Source organism: Archocentrus centrarchus, chromosome 22 (genome assembly GCF_007364275.1).
Source record: "Archocentrus centrarchus isolate MPI-CPG fArcCen1 chromosome 22, fArcCen1, whole genome shotgun sequence".
NCBI lineage: Eukaryota > Metazoa > Chordata > Actinopteri > Cichliformes > Cichlidae > Archocentrus > Archocentrus centrarchus.
In genome coordinates this window covers 29,053,280-29,073,466 of record NC_044367.1, presented here as the reverse complement: position 1 = coordinate 29,073,466, position 20,187 = coordinate 29,053,280, and the positions used below count along the sequence as shown (strand labels likewise).

General features: G+C 41.4%; 1 protein-coding gene across 8 annotated transcripts in view; it reads right to left on the bottom strand.

The window, feature by feature from the left end:
* The window catches only part of zdhhc14 (zDHHC palmitoyltransferase 14), a 60,388-nt gene that overhangs the window by 34,001 nt on the left and 6,200 nt on the right, over nucleotides 1–20,187 (bottom strand). For all 8 annotated transcript variants that reach the window (XR_004019027.1, XM_030718348.1, XM_030718342.1 and 5 more), the window contains exon 3: nucleotides 2,194–2,354. Coding sequence is in view for 7 of the 8 variants with exons in the window: in XM_030718348.1 (XP_030574208.1) it covers nucleotides 2,194–2,354 (161 nt within the window). In the remaining variant the exon portion in view is untranslated. The remainder of the gene's footprint in view (nucleotides 1–2,193; nucleotides 2,355–20,187) is intronic.

Sequence of the window (20,187 nt, the reverse complement as noted above, 5' to 3'; positions counted from 1 at the left end):
AGAAAGCCGCTTAAATCCAACAAGTCGAGGTATAAAGTGTGCATGTGAGTGTGATCCTCATGCTATTACAAGTCAGGTTCTTTAAATGGTGCATAATAAGAACTATAATGGCACCAACAATAAAGCGGTCTATTAACCTACCGGCATGCGGGAAACTGTATGCTTCAGGAAAAACTGAACAGGCCTCAGGGCATCATGACTGCAAGCTCTTCTACAATCCCAGAATCTAAAAAATAAGCTAAGCACTCCCATGGCAGGGCAATGCTAATATACCAAGTACTTTGTCCTGATGTATGACTGAAGGACAGTCTGGCTAATCTGTCATGTTACCCTCAGTTTTACACTTAGGATCCATGTAGATTGACTGTAATTGTTTAAATCTGTTTTAGTACAGAACCTGGCAGAACCTAAATCTGCTGGTTGGGAATGAATGCCAAAACAAAAAATAAGTATGCTGTTTAATAGGAGATGCCTCTGATCATCTCACAACCTCTGCACACAGAATGAGCCACAGGCAGCCAACAAGAGCAATCATCAGTCTGTGAATAAGAGATTACAGTTTGGAAACAGCCTGCCTGGAAATGCACAAAAGCTAGTTTGGTGGGGGTGGAGGGGGTAAAGTGGTATTTGGGTCAACTTTCTTCATGTTTTTGGCCTTTCATTTGTTTATCCTCTGAAAAAAAGATACATACCAATATAACATTCTTTAGCACAGCACTCTCTCAGCCCGCTGCTCCAAGCTCTCTGTACTGTACCTTCCCTCCAAAAGCTTTTAAGTCTCCTAATGAGATTAATTAAGCTGGTCCAGAGTTTGTTTAATGATGCCCTAGTGGCCTGAAGCACGGAAAAAAGAACCATGGCTGGGAAATGGGAGCTTTGCGTTCCAAATAAAAAAGAAAAACAACAAAACTCTAAAGAAGGCTTTTAGAAACAGGCTTTGCAAAGTTAAACCTGAAGTTAAGTGGTGGCAATCCTTTTAGCTACAGGGCAGCAGGACACATTTACAGATCGGCGAGCCAGTAACTAAACTGATCCCAGCCTGGAGCACCCCTGACTACTCCCGTTCCTCCTCTGAAAGAGGCCTCAGGAAGCAGACTAACTCCGACCATCGTTTAGCAACTTCCATGCATCTTTGTAGTCATTTAACTCCACATCTGATCGGGTCAATGGCCTCTCTTTACGCTTGCTTAAATCAAGCAATGAAGCACAACTTCAGCTGCTCTAGTCTAAATAAAAATAATTAAATTTGACTCCTTCAGAGCTTGCCGTTACCTTTGATGTGGAATGAAACATTCACTAGTGCCACCACATCTCTCAGATGGGAGAAACAGCACTTTTAGATGTGCTCCCAAGAAAGTGGGACTTCATTTTTCAGCACTGCCCACATTTCTGAACGCTGCCAGCAACCTCCTAATACTATTTGCTAGTAGTAATGCACCCATACATGCATCGCCTCAGTATCTGTCTGCTTGACTGTCATTTCGAAGGTGATACGAGTTCACAGCCGTTTTTTTTCTTTTCTGGATATCTGTTGCTTTTGCAGTTGAGTTTGGTGGCAAACTACAATCAAAAATGCAATCAGTGACACAGCAACAAGTTTCATTAACAGGCCCACATCACAAAATAATCTTAGGCTGTTTTAGCCTGGTGTTGGTGCTGTGCTGCCAGTAACTCACTTACCTTATATCATGTGGCTCCCAATGCATCAACAGTCTTATCTTTCACATCATAAATTAGATTAAGAAGTTATCAAAAGGTAATTTATAAGTAAGTAATACATGAAAAGCCATTTGGTTAAAGTGGCACCGGGAATCCACCTCATCCTTACATCGGTGGAAGCTGGATACCAAAAACAAACTCAACACAACATTCAGATCCTCAGAGGTGCTAAATACACAGCAAGAGTCAGCACTAAGGAAATATTCACTGTCTATTTGGAAGCTAAAAGCTTTGCGTATATAATGATATGCTAATTAGGCTCATGTTACCTATACTACCTGGCCATGTGGAGCTGGTTAAGGCATGCTATTCAAACCCGTGTAACAACAACAAGGTATTAACCAAACTGTGGATGTGAAGATTAACTGCGTCCCGTACGCAGAGAGTAGCACAAAAAACACAAATGCAGAGAAACTTCAGTTCAGTAACGGGCGTTGATCCCAATATTCTACATCTGATGAGGTGCTGTTTTACCTATCTGCCTCTCCAGGTCAGCTGCCTCGTCTGGGGTGGCCCTGGGCAGCACTCCAGGGTCACTGAAGCTCGTTCTCAGGAGTGTCCCCAGCACAAACAGAAACAGCACACCTCCTATGACTGGGATGACTGGGGTCAAATGCAGCGCCAGGTATGGACAACTGGAAGGACAAGAAGAGGCAATGAGACTCACAGCAGAAACACAGTCTTGGAGTGATACTGACAAACATTGGCAGACTGCCTGAGGGGCAAGTTTGCTCGGATACACGGCAACGTTCTTAATTTCATCATTAGCACACAGCCTGCGCAAACACTGGACACCAGTGGACAAATGCATGGAAGCTGATGAAGTGGAAACACCAAAGATTTGCTGCTTAATGACCAGTAAGTGGACGTGACCGCTTAACAGACAGACACACATGTAAGTCAGTCCCCTGTGTTTTAATCAGCTCTAATGAGACAAATTCACATAAGCCCATTAAATATCTACAGTGCAGGTGGTTATTACAGTAATCACATTTAGCTCCAACAGGGGTGGGACACAGGCTGCTGCAGCCCATTTCATCTGTTAGCCTGTGGTCTGCTGGGTTAGATCTGAGGTCTGCAAAGAGGAACTACTCCAGACAAGGACAAGTATATGAACATGTGGCAGCCATATGCTGTGAGGGATGTTGCTGAGGAATGCAAAACAGCAATACTGGTGGAGTGCAAAGTTATCAGCTAATGCTAGCAAGTTTGGTCACCATATGCTGCAATTAGCAGACACACATCAGCTGATCAGTGCAGACTAAAGGAATACTAGCATTTCACTCACTAACACAAACTAGCACAAACTTCTTGCACACCCTGTTAGTACAATTAACATAAAATGCTCCAAAAGGCACCAATTCACTGACTCCAATTACCTGAGGTAGGCTTATCTACATGGCCATGCCCCTAACCCTTGTCCAGGTGAATGGATAGACTATCCATAAACTTTTTTTTGTACCAGACTGTAAATATAGTTTTTAATCCTGACACTTTTTGGAGCCAGCCTCAAGTGGCCACTATAGGAACAGCAGTTTTTTAGCATTGGCTTCTTTTTTCAGCTCTGGAGGTTGCCCTTTGGTTTTATCATGCCAGGTTTCAGATGGCAGCACCTTGGGAGGGTAGCTGCATTCACTGATGTGTGCCAACCCCAGTTAATCTGATGAACTGAGTCAAACTATATTTAGACCTGCCATGATGGGCTCTGCCCATGATAGTGGTCTGAGAGAACGTACTTCAGAAAAGTGCACTGCAACTCGTTTTTATTCAGATCATTTCCTGAATCTGAAAAAAAATGATTCTACTGTAAACATTAAAAGGTGCACAAATCTGGCTGCTCTTCATCTCTAAATAATTTTTACCAAACTGTATTAGTGTGGGCTAAATGCTTCCAGAAAAACTTCACAGCCCAGCAATCGGATGGGAGGGACGGGGGGGCATTAATAAGCTCTTTAATAAGTATACTCTATTATTTCTGAATGATTATGTCTTTTCTGTAAAAACCTATTTAGGGCTTAGGCCATCAATGCTGTGGTGTGTATTTAACATACCTGTATCTATAATATAAATACACAAACTACAGTAGGCTGCATCATTTGGCGCTGTGAGTGAAAGAGGGCTTATGTGCATTTTCTCTTAGCACAGCTGATGAGTGTTTTTTGTGTTGGAGCTACACAGTGCGGATCGCACTACCTTAATGGGCGCACATTAATTCCATCCTTCAACTCAGCAGTGATGTAATCAGTTACTGGGAATCAAATGGGGGTGAGGGACAGAGACAGAAGATCACCCAGCCCTACCAGTGACATCTCTCTGTGAGATGAGGAACAAAAATCACTGGGGACCTGTGCTGTACTGCTCTGCCACCTAAGAAGAAACAAGATGTATGTTTTCAGAAAGTTAGCTGCAACTGCAAGACTGGAAACAAACATGCCAGCAGCTTTCTGACTATTAAAGCTGTGCTGAGAGGACCATTTCTGTGCCAAAAAGAAACATTTTTAGCAAAGAACATAAAGTTTTGGCAGAAAAAAATGCCCCGGTTTCTTGAGCTCTTTCGTCTGTTGACATTTCTTTTCCATGCCATCCAAACAGCTGCTGCATTTTTCTGCTGCTGGGTTGTGTAATTCTGTGGGGTCTAAGTCACTTTTTCACTGGCTTTGTTTCACCTGGTCTCCTTGTTTAAAAATGTTTGTGAAAAAAATCAACCCCATAATGCACAAACTGGTAATCTAGATGATTTTTTTCAGGACAGCCAATCATAATATGCAGCCTGTAGTCACAGCATGTGAGTTTATAAAAAAGGTGTTATCAGGACTCCGCAGTTCTGTGAAAACCCAAGTAACGTTCTCAGTCCCTCGCATCACTGTGGCGGAATTCTGGCACTCACTCTTCTTCACAACACTGCTTCACTTCATTAACATTTGCTAGCATTTATTTACGCACAGCTCTCTTAAGTTTCCACCACAGCAGGTCTGGACTCCAGGCCATTGAAACACTGTGATTCCATTCTGTTGGAGATTTGCTGCTGTGCTTCGGATCTTTGTCCCGCTGCATGGGCCAGTTTGGGCAGAGCTTTAACTGTCAGAGAGATGGCCTCACATTTGACTCTAGAGCACTTTGGCATACAGAGGAATTGAACTCACTGAGGAGACTCAATGACTGCAAGGTGTCCAGGTCCTGTGGCTGTAAAACAAGCCCAAATCCTCAGCCCTCCACCACCGTGCTGATGGTTGGTATGAGCTACTTGTGCTAATATGCTGTGTTTGGTTTTCTCCACTTTGGTCTTGTCTGTCCAACAGACATGCAGCTTTGCACACCTAAGCCATGCTGCCATGTTCATTTTAGAGAGAAAAGGCTTTCTCTGGCAGCCCTTCCAAACAAGCCATACCTGTTTAGTCTTTTGCTAATTGTTTCTAACTGAACTTTAACCATTAACATGCTAACTGAGCCCTGTAGAGTCTCAGATGGAGCTCTTGGGTTTGATGTAGTTTCTCTGAGTGTTGGTCTGAGCTTGGGGTGAATTTGCTGGGACGTCCACTCCTGGGAGGTGCTCACATTTGCTTATGATTAGTTAATCATGTGCTGTAGATTGGCAGCACCTGGCTGCTAATTACCACATTAGGTCCTAAACAGCAAACTACATTTGTCCAAGGGCCAGAATTTTTCTCATCAGACAGTGTGAGGGCCAAATGCACTCGTAAAGTAAAATAAAATTAATATTGTATCCTTAGTAATATATTATCATTTGACAGATCAATTTTCCTTTCAAATTTGTACTATTTTTAATGATGTGATGTGCAAGTCTTGCAATTACATGTTCTTCTCTGTTCTCATTATACATATGATGAGCACGGGAAACAAAATGTTATACTGAGAGCAACGTGTTTATCTATGAATCTATTTTTCAGAAGGTTTTTTAAATTAATATAGAAACATGAAGAGTTCGGATGCAAAACCTTGTAAATCTGCCTGGACACTTATCTTTTAAAAGAGCATTTTTATTTTTTTTTTTTTTAAATCAGCAAAATATTCAGTCCGTCCTCTGCCCAGTGTGAATGAGGGCAAAAGGCCCAAATATGAGACTATGATAAAAGGATGTCAACATAGATTCACACAGTACAACCGCTATGGCACAAGATGGCAGCACCTTTATTTTAACAATAAAAGAATAGTAGATACTAGGCCACTGGGTTCGTGACAACCGAGGAACGGACGCGTACGAGGGCTGTGTCCGCATGCAGGTACACGCCGAGCCGCCTACCCGCTGGGCCCCCCTGCGAGCACACCATGTGACAGACCCTCACAGGAAAGGAGACCGAGCCCCGTGCAGGCCGGGGAATATGCTCGGTAGCCAGTAATGATCCTTCTGCAGGTTCATCGACGGAAATCTCGTTACGAATTTTACTTCCATAAGTTAGACAAGTTTGATCGCCAACTCACCTTCAGTTGTGTTTACAATCTGATCACCACCAACAAAAGCCGGCTCCTCACTGCAGCCAGAAACTGCTTGAAGTCACATGGTCTGATCTTGGAATCCAATCAGTTCTAGGGACATGGAGGCATTTACGGGCAATGGGAAGTGGCAATTGGAGGCTTTTGATAATTGAGACTAGTCAGAGATGGGTATTGGTTATGGCAAGACATGATTGATTGGTGTATAGTACCTGTGGTAGTACTATTCGGGGGGGCGGATAGAAAGTTCTGGCGTGCTGGATGTGGCCCGCAAGCCGCCAGTTGACGTTCTCTGCTATACAAGCAATAAGGATGGTTTTTCGCTGGACTGCAGTCTTCTTCACATGACTGTAGTGTCAGTCGTTGTGGGAAATTGGTTCAAGTAAGGAATAGCTGACTTTTGTCTTAATAACTTTAATAAACAATAAATGATAAAAATATATCATAGCATAAACGGGAACTTCAGCTGATAAAAAGTAATAAAACAAATACATTTTTTTTTTTTAGCATTTCAGCTAAATGAACTGCACAGCACACAAGTCTGCAGATTAACACCCATGAGTACAGAACCCACAGCCTGCCTGTCCATCTACATCTGCCCCATGAAACACACAATTTCAAAGTCTTGTCATTATTAAGCATCTTTTCATCCACCCGCTCAATTTTGCCTCTATTCACTATGATTGGTCACACACCACATTAATGAATCCACTAATTAGAGGTGCTAATGGGAAATCACAGTTGTAAAAAGCTTGGCAGACCTTGTGTGAGAGTGCTGCATCTGTAACAATTAACCCAAAGTCGAGATCTGGATAGATCTGAAGTAGTCAAAATCATCTGGAAATGAATACATGAAGGGCTGCAGGGAATGCTCTGCTGTCGTCTCTTTCTGCTGACCAAGAAACAGCATGTACTGGGTGGAAAAAAATTCTTACATCTGGCAAACACCAATGGAGAAGTCTGAGAGCACAGCAAAAACCTGCTGCCCGTGTCCTCAGGAGCTGTGTCTCAATGTGTCGGACATCGGGAACATAATGAAAAGGCAGTCATGTGTGATAGAAAGTGACAGGTGGGTAGAGCTGGACAGAGATTAAGCACTAAAGCCATTAGAGGAAGAAGACAGAAGCAACATGAAGCCTGCCTTTTCTATCTACATCGATCGATCGATCGATAGAAAAACGTGGACATGCTCTAGGCAACCAACATCTTGCCTGGTTTAATATCTTCCTGAAGAAAAATCCTTATAAAAGAAAACAAAAACACCTTCGTCAGCCACCGAACATGAACAGTAAAGACGATGGGCCGCTCACTTTGGCTTTAAGGGCTGCATCAAGCAGGTATCAACAAGGAAATGGACATTTACAAATTTGCATCTTTATTTCTCTTTACTTGACACAAAATCTTATATTTAACTGGGCTTTTGTTGCTATGGAGACGGACAGTATCCAAAGTCAGACATGGTAAATTTCGAAGGGGGATGTGGTTACCCTGGAAACAGCCACATGAGTGAGGGTGAAGCTTCCGAGGAACAGAAAAAAAAAAGACAAGACAGCGCGATGCCATTCAGTACAATCCTTTTAGATGTCTCAGCAAATGATTTGGTTAATAAAGACTAAGATGGATTGTTGGATATGATCCACACACGGGGGAAATCTGACTTCATGACCTGATGTGACTAAATAGGAACGGTTACCGTTACACGATGTGGGTATCATCACAAACGGTGAACGAGCAGTTATTTACTATGAGCTGCACAAGCTTTTAGAATGAGATAAACAAATGCCTTTTAATCAAGTGAAATATACTGCAGGGTTTTCCTGCCTCAGAATGGGCCCCTGGTGGGGGACTGCACACAGCATTAAGCGCACTTGGCCTGCAGCGAGTCTATGTTGTGTTATTTGACAGAAACCTGTGCATTTCCCTGTTATTTGTTACCATTATTAAAAAGACTACAGACTAATCCTACATGATAAAACATAGTGAGGTGCGGTCCATCACTGGTAATAGAAGAACTATCACCGTCAGTGAAAATGCACAGCTGTGTTTAAACATTTAAAACAGGACCTTTTTAATCTGGCATGTTGTGAACTAGCCTGTTACAGACTCACTTTATTCTAGAGTAGGTCTGATTACTTTTAATGTAAAAAAACAAATCTCTGTTTTAGCTCCTGTTTTTCAGAAAGTTGGCCTGATTATGTATGTGATGGCGTGGACCTCCAAAGAGCTGTTGATTGTGAACAATGGTAGAAATTATAATAAAATAATAAATAAATGATCCAACCCAGTCTGTTTCCACCTGGTTCAACAGCTGTTAAAGGTCAGCAGATAAAACTGTGTAATTTCATGAAATTTGAGCCTCTGAGTGATGACATCATTTGTGTGTTGGCTGAGCGAGAGGGAGAAATATTGATTACCAAATGCTTTACCTGAATACAGCTTTACTCACCTGCAGCTCTTTTTCCTGTCATATACAGACAACCACTGGGGCAACAAACTGACTAAGAAGTGAAGCCAGCAGAAGAGCCTTAAACCTGCAGTCTTTCAAATAACCAGCTAATCCAAAGAGGTCTGATGGTACACAAGTGTATGGGGAAATGACCCTACACCTCACTGATCTTTGACCTTAGCAAACACTCTACTTCACCCAACAACATAAAGTTTATTTTGTTAAGATGGTTCCTGCTTTAGGGTGGCCGTGTTTGTGACCGAGCATGCAGTGTGCTATATTCCTCAGTCTGATCCACACAAGACGGTGGAGGCCAAAATGCTGAGGTTAAGGCTACAAAAGAGGACTTGACAAACCAATGGGTGATGTCACTGTGATTTAGAGACAGCCTAACTGCAAACCCAAGGTGAGAGATGACTGCTCTCACCAGCTTATGCTGATATATTACTCACCCACAAAAACGAGTGTACAAACATTATGATGCCATCTGGTTAAATGCATATGAATTGATATTAACATATATAACAGCAGCATAATACACAATAGGTAACACAATCAAGCTGGTTACAAGAATTCAGCAAGCAATAAGCCTTCATCTGCTCCTTTCACTGGAAGCTAACTGAGTACTTTATATATTTCTAGTTTAATCCATAACATAGCATAAACTAGCATTTTTTGTATTAATAATAAATCTGTAAAGATGATTAGCAACTAAAACTTTAGACTCAGCTTTGCATGCTGCAGATATCACTGCTACAAAGAGAGAGGGGGAAGATTTCTGCAAACTAAACAGTCTGCATACAGACACCTTTTATTTTAGCTTCTTCATTCAGCTGCGATCCTCTGTGTAGCACAACTGAATTAAAATGGCCTCTGTGCAACTGCTCTCTGTATTTATTATTCCCACAGAAGGCCAAACACAGTCAGGTCACCATGTTTTTGAGCAATGACACATTTTTGTAACTTTCAGCTTCGACAGATTTAACAAAAATACTGCAGGAAGTGTTTAGGAATTACAGCCATTTTTCTACACAGCCCCCATTTTCAGAGCTTCAAACAGAATTAGACAACTGACTGAAAAACAAACCACTCACTGATCTGAAGCACAGCACATCACCTATCAAACATGGTGTGGACAGTGTTATGGCGGAGGGCTTGTATGGCTTCCAGTGGAGCCGGGTCACTGGTGTTTATTGATGATGTGATGCTGATAGAAACAGCAGGATGAGCCGTGATGTGTTCAGGGTTGTACTCTCTGCTCAGATTCAGACAGATGCTGCAAACAGACCAGAGCTTCACAGAGAAGGTGATAATGAGCCAAAGCAAACTGCAAAAATAAGACGAGTTCTCAAGGCAAAGAAACAGAATATTCTTCAATGATCAAATCAATCACCTGATCTCAACTCAATAGAGCAGCTTTCCAGTCACTGAAGACCAGGCTGAAGGCAGAGACCCACAAACAAGCAACAGCTAACAGCTGTAGCAGTGAAAATCTGCAGAGCATCTCAAAGGAAGAAACAGCATCTGGTGATGTCTGTGGCTTCTAGACTAGACACTGACCACAAAGGATGTTCATCCAAGAATTACAAACAATCTTTATATTTACCACAATATTAGCTTGTCCAATTACGTTTGAGCTCTGAAAATGAGGCGCTGTGTTTAATAACATTGTAATTCCTAAATAATTAATGCAATAGCTTTTTTTGGCTGCTCCCTTAATTACGAGGGGTTGCCACAGCAGATGGATCCATATATTTGATTTGCCAGATTGTTACAACAGATGCCCTTCCTGGGAAAACCCTCCCAGAGTTTTAGGTCTCCTTCCAGTCTCAAACCAGGGATCTTTCATGTGTTAACCACTAAACTACAGAGCCACTCTAATGCCACGTTTCCATTAGTACCTACTCAGCCCCGGTTGACTCGTCTCGGCGCGGTTTGTACCCCGGCTGAGTGGGTACTAATAAAGTACCTGGTTCCAAGCGATCTGAAAATGTGACATGGAAGGCCAGGGAGTGTCGTCACTAGTTGAGTCATGGTAGAGAGTCCTTCACCAGAATCAACTGCACCATTTTTAAAACCTGACAACAAGAAAATGGAGGTACTGAGGTAGGCTCAGTTGAATGCCTAGACCGACAGTTTGCAGCAGTAGTTTTGCAACAGGAGAGCCATCTGAAACATTCACACAGCATACAGATTTTAACCCTATACTGCTGGGCAATCGCAGCTGAAGTACCCGTTACCTGCCCCTACTGGCCGTGAACAGCTGGTTAACACTGACCACTGAGGCAGCTGATCAAAGGAACTTTGAATTACCGTAATTATATGACCGTTTGTCCCATCGGAAAAATGATCGGTTTCTGAAAGCTGAGAAACTGCACTTCACACCCAACATAGGGTTATTATGGTAATTGTTGCCAGAAGTATGCAAACGGTGGCACTTTTGAAGTACACTGGGTCGATTACAACATACTCAGCGGTATATTCAGGGTTAATACTTAACAATGATAACCTTCATCCACTAAAACATTGTACGGGGGACTTATGCATGATGATGATAGTAAACTGGCATTAGCTATGTTAGCTTGCCTCTATCTCATCCATTGTTGTGTTGTGTTTTGAGTCGCATACAAATTACGTCAAGACACTACTGCCCGCGTTGTTATATCGACTCCAACCACACTGAGGTGGTCCTCAATTGCAACTGAAACAAAAGAAGACCGTGGCGAGTCGAGCCAAGTCGAGTCGACCCGCGCTGAGTAGGCACTATTTAAAGCAATACTTTTGTTAAACCCTCGAATTAAAGCTGAACGTTTGCACGTCAGTCTCATTTTGACTGATGGATTTGAACTCCACTGGGGTGGAAATAAAAAAAACTGTCACTGTCCAAATACTTATGGACATAACCATATCTTTCTACTTCAATAGGATCTCCTGAGGTTTTTCTACTCATTTGCCTCTCAAAGGGTGTACTAATCTTAACAATAATCCAATCCACATTTACCGTTATCACATTTCCCATTAAATCCTCTTATGATGCCGAACAGTTTTTCAAAACTCAGCTGGGAGTTAAGCTTGGGGGCTTTCATCTCTGCTTGATGTTACCATGTGACTCAGTGCTGATCCCTGGCTGTCCTTTCACTGTCACCTGAGATAAACCCCTTTTTTTTATTTCTTCTTCAGCCATACAACTTTGAAGGAAATCAATATCCTATGATCTGCAGAAAATATCAAACATGGACATCCTCCTACACATACAATATCTGGACCTAAATTTATTAGTGCTAGCTTGAGAGGTGATGTAGTTTACCCAGAGATATCCTCCACACTATTGCAGTACAAAAGTGTTCAAAATGTGCTTAACATTGTGTTAATGATGCACTTGAAACACTTGGCTTTGTAGCCTTTCATTCTAAAGTCTCATTACTCATCTGGGTTACATGGATACAAGGCTTTGTCAGCTTTGTGTTTTTTGTTTTTTTTTTTTGTTTTTTTTATTGCATTTTGATTGCTTTTCATGGAGGCAAGGGCAGAACATGAACCTCCACTTAGCTGCAGGCCAAGTCATTTGTCAATGAAACAACTGAACATGACATGCTTTTGCAGATGGTTACATTTTTGCCCAGATTGCTTCATGCATTCATGGCTTTCTGCTACATGCCATAAAAATGTCAGTAATGTGCTGCACAGGACTGGTCAGTCGAGCTTTAGAGGACACTCCACATCTACATGGATGTGGAGTGTCTAGTTGCTAGTATAACCTTTAAACATGTGCCAGAGGTACCATCGGTTACCTCTGGCACAGGAAGTAGGTGTGCCAACTCAGGAGACAAACAGAGGATGCAGGGATGATTAAAGGCTTGAAACTATTTAGCGAGAGAAACAAAAAAAAAAACTTGTTGGTTTGAATGCGCGTAGGAGACAGAACAGACAACTGCAATTAAAGTTACATGCAAAAGATATTTACTTCTAAATGACCCACATCAGGATGCATCAATCTGATAACTGGATCAGCTATCCCTCCCATCCAGGCTCAAAAAGCTGGAGCAGATTTCTGTGTCAATGAGTTGATCTATGGCCGATCCATTTACTTCATTTGTTTGCTGTTTACTACACAATTCAGCAGCAGCAGCACTGCTGGCAGAACAGCTGAGGCCCTACTCACGCAGACCTAGAGACAGATTAGTGACCATATGGCAACCACAGGTCACTAGGTAAAAATCTGCATTCCCCTACTGGGTGGCGAGTGATTGTTTCCTGTTGCTAGGCAAAACTGGTCCCAAATAGGTAAAGTATATAGTGGTGCACCAAATACCTCAATGCAATTATTTTGGTTTCTAACAGGTTGCTGTGGTTGCCCATATTTTGCATGGAAGACTGACTTGTCTGCAAATACTTGCCAACTACTCACCTAGTGTTTAGCAAGTGCAGACAAGTCAGCATCTTCCACGCAAACTACAGGCAACCCTGGCAATATGCCAGCAATCACAAGGAGGTTTGTAGTACATCACACTCTAGCAAAAGCCAGCAACCACTCGCCAACCAGCTGGGGAATACACTTTTTCCCCCTAGTGGCTTCAAGTTTCCAAATGGGGGTCCTCAACTGGCTTCTAGGTCTATATGACTGAGGCCTAGCATAGCATGGAGGAAGCTAGCAGCAATGCCACAGCAGGTTGGAGGTATTTCAGTCTGCCAAAGATTTTATTTATATGTTCACGGGTGTTTTTAATGTAACCACAAACTGAGGTCAAAGTTATTTGACACAAGTGAAAGTTCCACTGATGAAGACGGTTTCTCGATCCCTTGTTAGGGTCACTCGACATGCAAAGAGTACAAGAGGAGCAGTAAAAGAAGGTGTTCTCCGCCTGAGAGGAGGAATTTAGAAACTAAAATGACTAATTGTTACTTGCATGAATATTTTTCACAGCTTATGAATTTCTACAACATTGCTCACTTTTCTCCAGCTGCCCTCAAATAGCTTCAAAGAGCTCCTCCTCCTTTTCAGATTTTTTTGGGGGCATTAGGAAAATCCCAGCTAATGAGTTTTCACAGTGCAGCATGAAAATGATTTTTGCTAAGGTTGAAACATAAACTTCACATTGCCACACACAAATTCACGTCAGTTCACCTCACTGTATAAACTCTGCATTCTTACCCTGAGCTGAAATGAGACAAGTGTAACCCACATTTAAATAGGGCTCTAATAAAAAATGCCCTTGACCCTCATAAACACTAAAAATGCTTTTGGTTTAACAGTTATGTTTAATTTATGGTCGATTTTTGTTATAATCAGTAGCTGAAAGAAAAAAAACGCATGCATCGCTTTAACCAATGGGCTGCTGCCTAGTGGCGCATTGCCCCGCCCACCACTTCCTTCGCGGGGGGCGGGCTTTCCTCTGTCTTTCCGGCTGCGGCTCCGATGCTGAGCGAGCTGTTAAGGAAAAGGGAGACGGAGATTCATTGGAAAAAGAGCACAAAAAGCGATATATAGTAAGTAGTTAGCAACGTTACCGATGCTAAGCATGATTTTGTGCATATAAACTGCTGGAGTGATGCATTGAGCTCACGAATGTTGACTCGATCGGTTCTCTCTGTATTTCTGGTTGTAGAGAGTCAGAGGTCGGAGGCGGCGCCATTTTGTGTTGCGCTGTCCTCTCGTGAGATCGGTGAGCAAATTATTTTACTTGTTCCTGGCTTATTTGCAATTTTTGAGTTCAGTGTGAGTAAAGTATTTTAATATTTATCGAAGAAAAAGGTTTACAATAGTAAGTTCTGTTTTTTATTAAGAATGTGATTGAGATTGTAAATATTTAATCTGAGCCTGAAGAAACAGTTAAAACCTATGCTACGGTTATTGCATTTTGCACTAATTCATTTTAAATTGTATACATGGTTAATGTTACTTTTGCTAACAAATTGTGAATTGTGGTTAATGAAAACTCCTTTCCTTGGTTTGTTTTATTTGTGATGTGATGGTGAGCCAATCCCACAGACGAGCCAGACAACTTCTTCCCGTGCTGCCCTGCACAGTGCGGTAGGCCAGCTGCGACAAGGATCTCTGCCACACCATTCTGCACCTGCTGTCCTTGATAGAATTGATAGAATCCGAGACCCAGAGCAGAAATTCCATCTTGAACGGCAATTTAAAATAATAATGGATTAAAGAACAGGACGAACACGGTTACGCCTACGTTATGCTAACGTAACACATTCAGCTACATGACGCACAACGAACACGTGTTCGGTATGTTAACGTAACATTAAGTTATTCAGATAACCATAGCATAAAGAACATACTAACAAGTTAACCAAACCATCAATCCATTGAATTCTTCATCCTCGGTGTCACTTCTAAACAATTCCGTACACTCCGTAGACGAAGCGCCGCTTCCTCTTCTGTGTCGCATTAGACTCGTCAGCTGCAGTTCCAATTATTCCAGCCTTTCTGAATCCCAACAGGATGGTTTGGTTGTCACTGAAGCCCATGTTTTCTTGATCCATCCAATGACTTCCAGGAAAGTTGGGTGGCGCATTCTCCCAGTTGCCGTTAAGCTGTGCTCTCCGTCCATCATCCACTGCGCCCACAGGTTACGCAAGACTGCCTTAAAGCTGCAGTTCACGGAGATGTCAAGTGGCTGGAGTATTTTGGTTCATGTGTTATAAATGTCACATATACGTCGCTCCGGAGTATAGGTCGCACCCCCAGCCAAACTATGAAAAAAAGTGGGACTTATACTCCGGAAAATACGGTATGTCTTTTATTATCCAAACACTGATGAATCCAGTTTATTCATTTAACACTGGTATCAAATCAATCAATATTCAGCATCAGCAAATACCCAAGACCAAGGTATCGGCATCAGATCAAAGCTGGAAACATTTTTACTCATTGTTAAAACAGAGTTTGACCTGCCCACTGTTCATATTTACTGGCTTGAAAAAGAAGTCAGACTGTAGTAAGACTAGAGTATTATATATACTTTGTGTCTAAAAGTGAAACTTTTATTTCTGCCACTGGACTGACTGTAATAACTTTTGGATTCAGGAGACAGACACCCTCTCTATTTTTAAGATTAGGCTTAAAACTTTCCTTTTTGATCAAGCTTACAGTTAGGGCTGGATCAGGTGACCCTGAACCCTCCCTTAGTTATGCTGCTATAGGCCTAGGCTGCTGGGGGGTTCCCATGATGCACTGTTTCGTTTTATTCACCTCTTTTTACTCTGTTTATACTCCACTCTGCATTTAATCATTAGTTATTATTAATCTCTCCCCCCTCAGCAGATGAACCCCCCCCCCCGAGCCTGGTTCTGATGGAGGTTTCTTCCTGTTAAAGGGAGTTTTTCCTTCCCACTGTCACCAAGTGCTGCTCATAGGAGGTCATTTTGACTGTTGAGTTTTCTCTGTATTATTGTAGGGTCTTTACCCACAATAATACCTTGAGGCGACTTTTTGTTGTGATTTGGCGCTATATAAATAAAATTGAATTGAGTAGAACTAAGTCGGGGAGAATAAATCTAGAATGGCACTGCACTGCTGACAGCTCAGTTTAAGAGAAATGCTTCTCTTGTCTTGGGAAAAGATGTCTGCAATGGGTGTGACTGTTCAAATTATGTGGACAAAGACTGCTGTGCAACAGCTTGCCTTGTGACACTCCAAAAACTGACATTATTATGGCCTAGAATGCAGCAAACCCTTACTATTCTTCTAGGGCACTATTCAGAATCAATAATGCAGAAGAAAGATGGTTAGCATTTCACTGTTTTCACTATATTAAATGTGTAGCTACAGGGCACAGAGCATGGCTGTTGCTAAAAGAGCTGCAGTCATACGAGCACTGGTGTCTTCATAAAATTGATTTTTTTGCACAGATTTGAAGTTTCCTTTCTATTCACAGGCGGAAATGACCAAAAAGAACTAGATCCCAGCCTACGCATCCATTTAGTTCTTAACAGGCATTTTATTAAACCTATAAAAAGATGTGATTATTTTGGTTTGAACTGCTTTTCTTTCACCTCCGCCTGTCCTTTGGAGAAGTACACGATCCCGTCCATGTGTTGCTGATGTAAAGAATGCATATTTGTGTCTTGGTGGGCACAACTGTGCGCTGCCTTTAATACACCAGCGTGAGAATCAATGCAGTCTCCCTGAATTATTTTCCCAGAGAGTATTTTAAATCACATCATAAGAAATGTGTGTTTAGGGATCAGTTAACTATAAATAAACCTCTGCTAATCTGAGATTGTCATTTTGGTCCAATACCACAGACTCAGTGAGAGCATGTCACTGTCTTCTACGCTGGTGCTTCACTAACAAACTGTTGCAGCATGGTGTGTAAATGTCAATTGGCAATGTCAATTTTATTTATATAGCACATTTAAAAGCAACAAAGTTGACCAAAGTGCTTCACAAGTTTACTGCAACATAAGCAAGATAGAATCTATAAAACAATAAAATAAATAGAGCACAACATAAGACATAAAAACAAACAAATATAATAAATATGATACAGTAAATATGACTAATGACAAGCTAAAAACAAGAAACACCACAACATAAAACCTGATGGGACTCAAGCTGAACTTGAATTAAAAGCCAAGGTAAAAAGATGAGTTTTTAGAGAGGATTTAAATGACTGTATAGACTATGCAGTATGAATATGCAATGGCAGATTATTCCAGAGTCTAGGGGCTGCGACTGCAAAAGCCAGATCCCCTCTATGTTTAAAATGAGACCTCAGCTGCACTAAGAGCATCTGGATAGCCAATCTCAGTGCTCTTTTAGGGTTATATAGTTTGAGCAGCTTAGCCAAATAGCTGGGTGCCATTCCATTTAAAACTTTAAAAGAATCTTAAAATCAATACGAAATTGGACGGGGAGCCAGTGTAAACCTGCTAAAACTGGAGTGATATGGTCATGCTTTCTGGTACCTGTTAAAAGACATGCAGCAGCATTTTGGACTAACTGCAAACAATGAAGAGAAGATCGTTCAAGACCTGAATAGAGAGAATTACAGTAGTCCAATCTACAGGTGATGAAAGCATGAATAAGTTTTTCAAGGTCCTTTGGAGGAAGGTAGGATTTTGCTTTGGCAGTTAGTCTTAACTGATAAAAACTGCTCTTTACAACTGTATTCATTTGCTTCTCAAGTTTAAAGGAACTATCAAAAAACACTCCAAGATTTCTAACACTCGAGGAACAGTAAGAAGCAAGAGGACCAAGGATATCAGTTAGCTTATCCACAGGGATACAACTTCCAAACAATAGTTTCTGTCTTGTTTTCATTTAAAGTAAGAAAATTCTGTTAGCCAGTCTTCGACAGAGGCTGCAGTGAGACAGAAGCATCCACTTTGATAGGGAAATAAATCTGGATATTGTCAGCATAACAATGAAAAGGAATATTATACTTCCTAAAAATCCATCCCAAAGGCAGCATATACAATGAAAAAAGACTGGACCCAAAATGGGCCCTTGAGGTACACCACAACAAATAGGTGCTGAGGAAGAGGAGTATTCCCCCAGGGCTACAGAACAAGACCTCTCACTCAAATAAGACTTAAACCACGACAAGGCTGTGCCTTTAAGACTCACAACATGTTCAAGTCTAGCCAAGAGAATGATGTGATCAACTGTGTCAAAGGTAGCAGTCAAGTCTAAAAGAACCAAGACAGCAGAACAACCTGAGTCAACAGCTAAAAGAAGATCATTAAAAACTCTTAAAAGTGCTGTCTCAGTGGGATCTAAAACCAGACTGAAACTCTGTGTGAATAACGAAGCAGTGTTTGTTCTAAATAAAATGAGTATTTCTGACAGTAAGTCACTACTACAGCCCCAAAGCAGACCAGACAACTTCTCAAAGGCAGCTGTATTTACTTTTGCCAAAGCAGGTCATGTGATTGGCTCAGTTTGTTGTCTACTTGTTAGCTGCCCCCCCAATGACTTTTTCATGCTTTTAATATTTAATGATGGATTTACATGAAATCAGAGGTGGGGCTTGTCCCGACTTCAGAGATATGAAATCCAGGAATTTCTGGAAGGATTCTAGAAGATAGGACAGAATTCGTCATGTCTTTCCAGAAACATTAATATGAAACAAGAAAAACTGGGATACATCATCTTGATGTTAAGGAAAACCACACAAATGCCTCTGGATCCAGGGACTCTGTTCTTGCACAGTATGACAGGAATTATCTGACTTGGCCAGGTTATGCAGCACTCCTATTTCTCTTCCCTGAATTAAGCCTGTCAGAGAGCATCCTCTCTTTACTTTGAGACATAAACAACATGTGACTGAACATGTCAGACAGTTAAATCAAAGCCAAAAAATACCTGTATCACTGGAAGGGGCAGTAGCCTACATATGCCAATATCAAGTCAATGTACTGCCCCGTTTTCCTCACCATATACTTGTTTTCCTTTTGTCTAAGCATTTCCACATGTGAGCTGTGTCCCATGTTCTTACTATAAGACAGGAATAATACAGCACTAAAGGAAAAAGGAAAGGTTGATGAAGACCAACCAGGCAATAAGTGATCACAGTAACACTAACATGTGCACTTCAATGTGGAAAGCTGTTTCCATTTGCTTACAGTAGCATTACAAAGTCAGTTTGAGTGTATGGAAATTAAACAGAAGTCCATTCGCTGACGACAGCAGCTTGGAATGCAGAAATACTGCTATGCAACCTTTGTGTGCTGCAGATTAAAATGCGCTTAATAAGAAAATCCTGAACCGATGAACTAATTTTCACTTAATATTTACATCCCTGGTGAAGCCAGCCTTACGGCTTCAGTGATCACATAGAGACGTTCAACCCGCTTACTATAGTAAGCAAAAGTAGAGTGTGATGTTGGAACATCTGCTGTGCTGTTGGACAGACTGCACTATTTTATCATGTAGCACTAATGTTAAACTGAATTCAGCCTCATGTAGTAGAATATAATTATTGACAAGCCATTCCTTAAGCTTGTGATTTGGCTATTTGCCCATTATTTAACCAGAATAACGTAACTCTTAAGATATTATTAATGTCTTTTGCAAGAGTGCTGTGGCCAAGGTGGACAGCAGTATAATCAACTAAAACACACACACAAATACTTGCAGCAAAAATCCACACAATAAATATACCAAATGTACAAGCGATAAAGAGTAAAATACAAAAACAACCAAAATTTATGAATTTTGATGTTAAAGCCTAAAACGTCAGTGTGTCAGTAAGATTCAGGCAGAGCATTTACAGCTTCCAGGTTTGTTAAAATGATTTGAAGTTCGTTCAGTGAGAAAGAAGTTTTGGTTGATTTTGCAGGTGATTCCTGGAGGAGAGAGCTGCAAATCTGAATGCTCTTTTTCCAAATGCAGTGAGAGTTTCAGGACAGAGGATGCATCTTGGTACTGAAGACAGTAAATTCCCAGAACCGATGAATGCAAATCAGTAATTAAGATGGGCGCTAAGCAAAAACAGCCTTATAAGGAACATACCGGTGGTTGCAGACCATCCGACCCAAGCATACAACGTACAATGTCAGGTATGAGGTTTGTTATAAGTCTGTGCTCCAGACAGAAGCCAATACATATA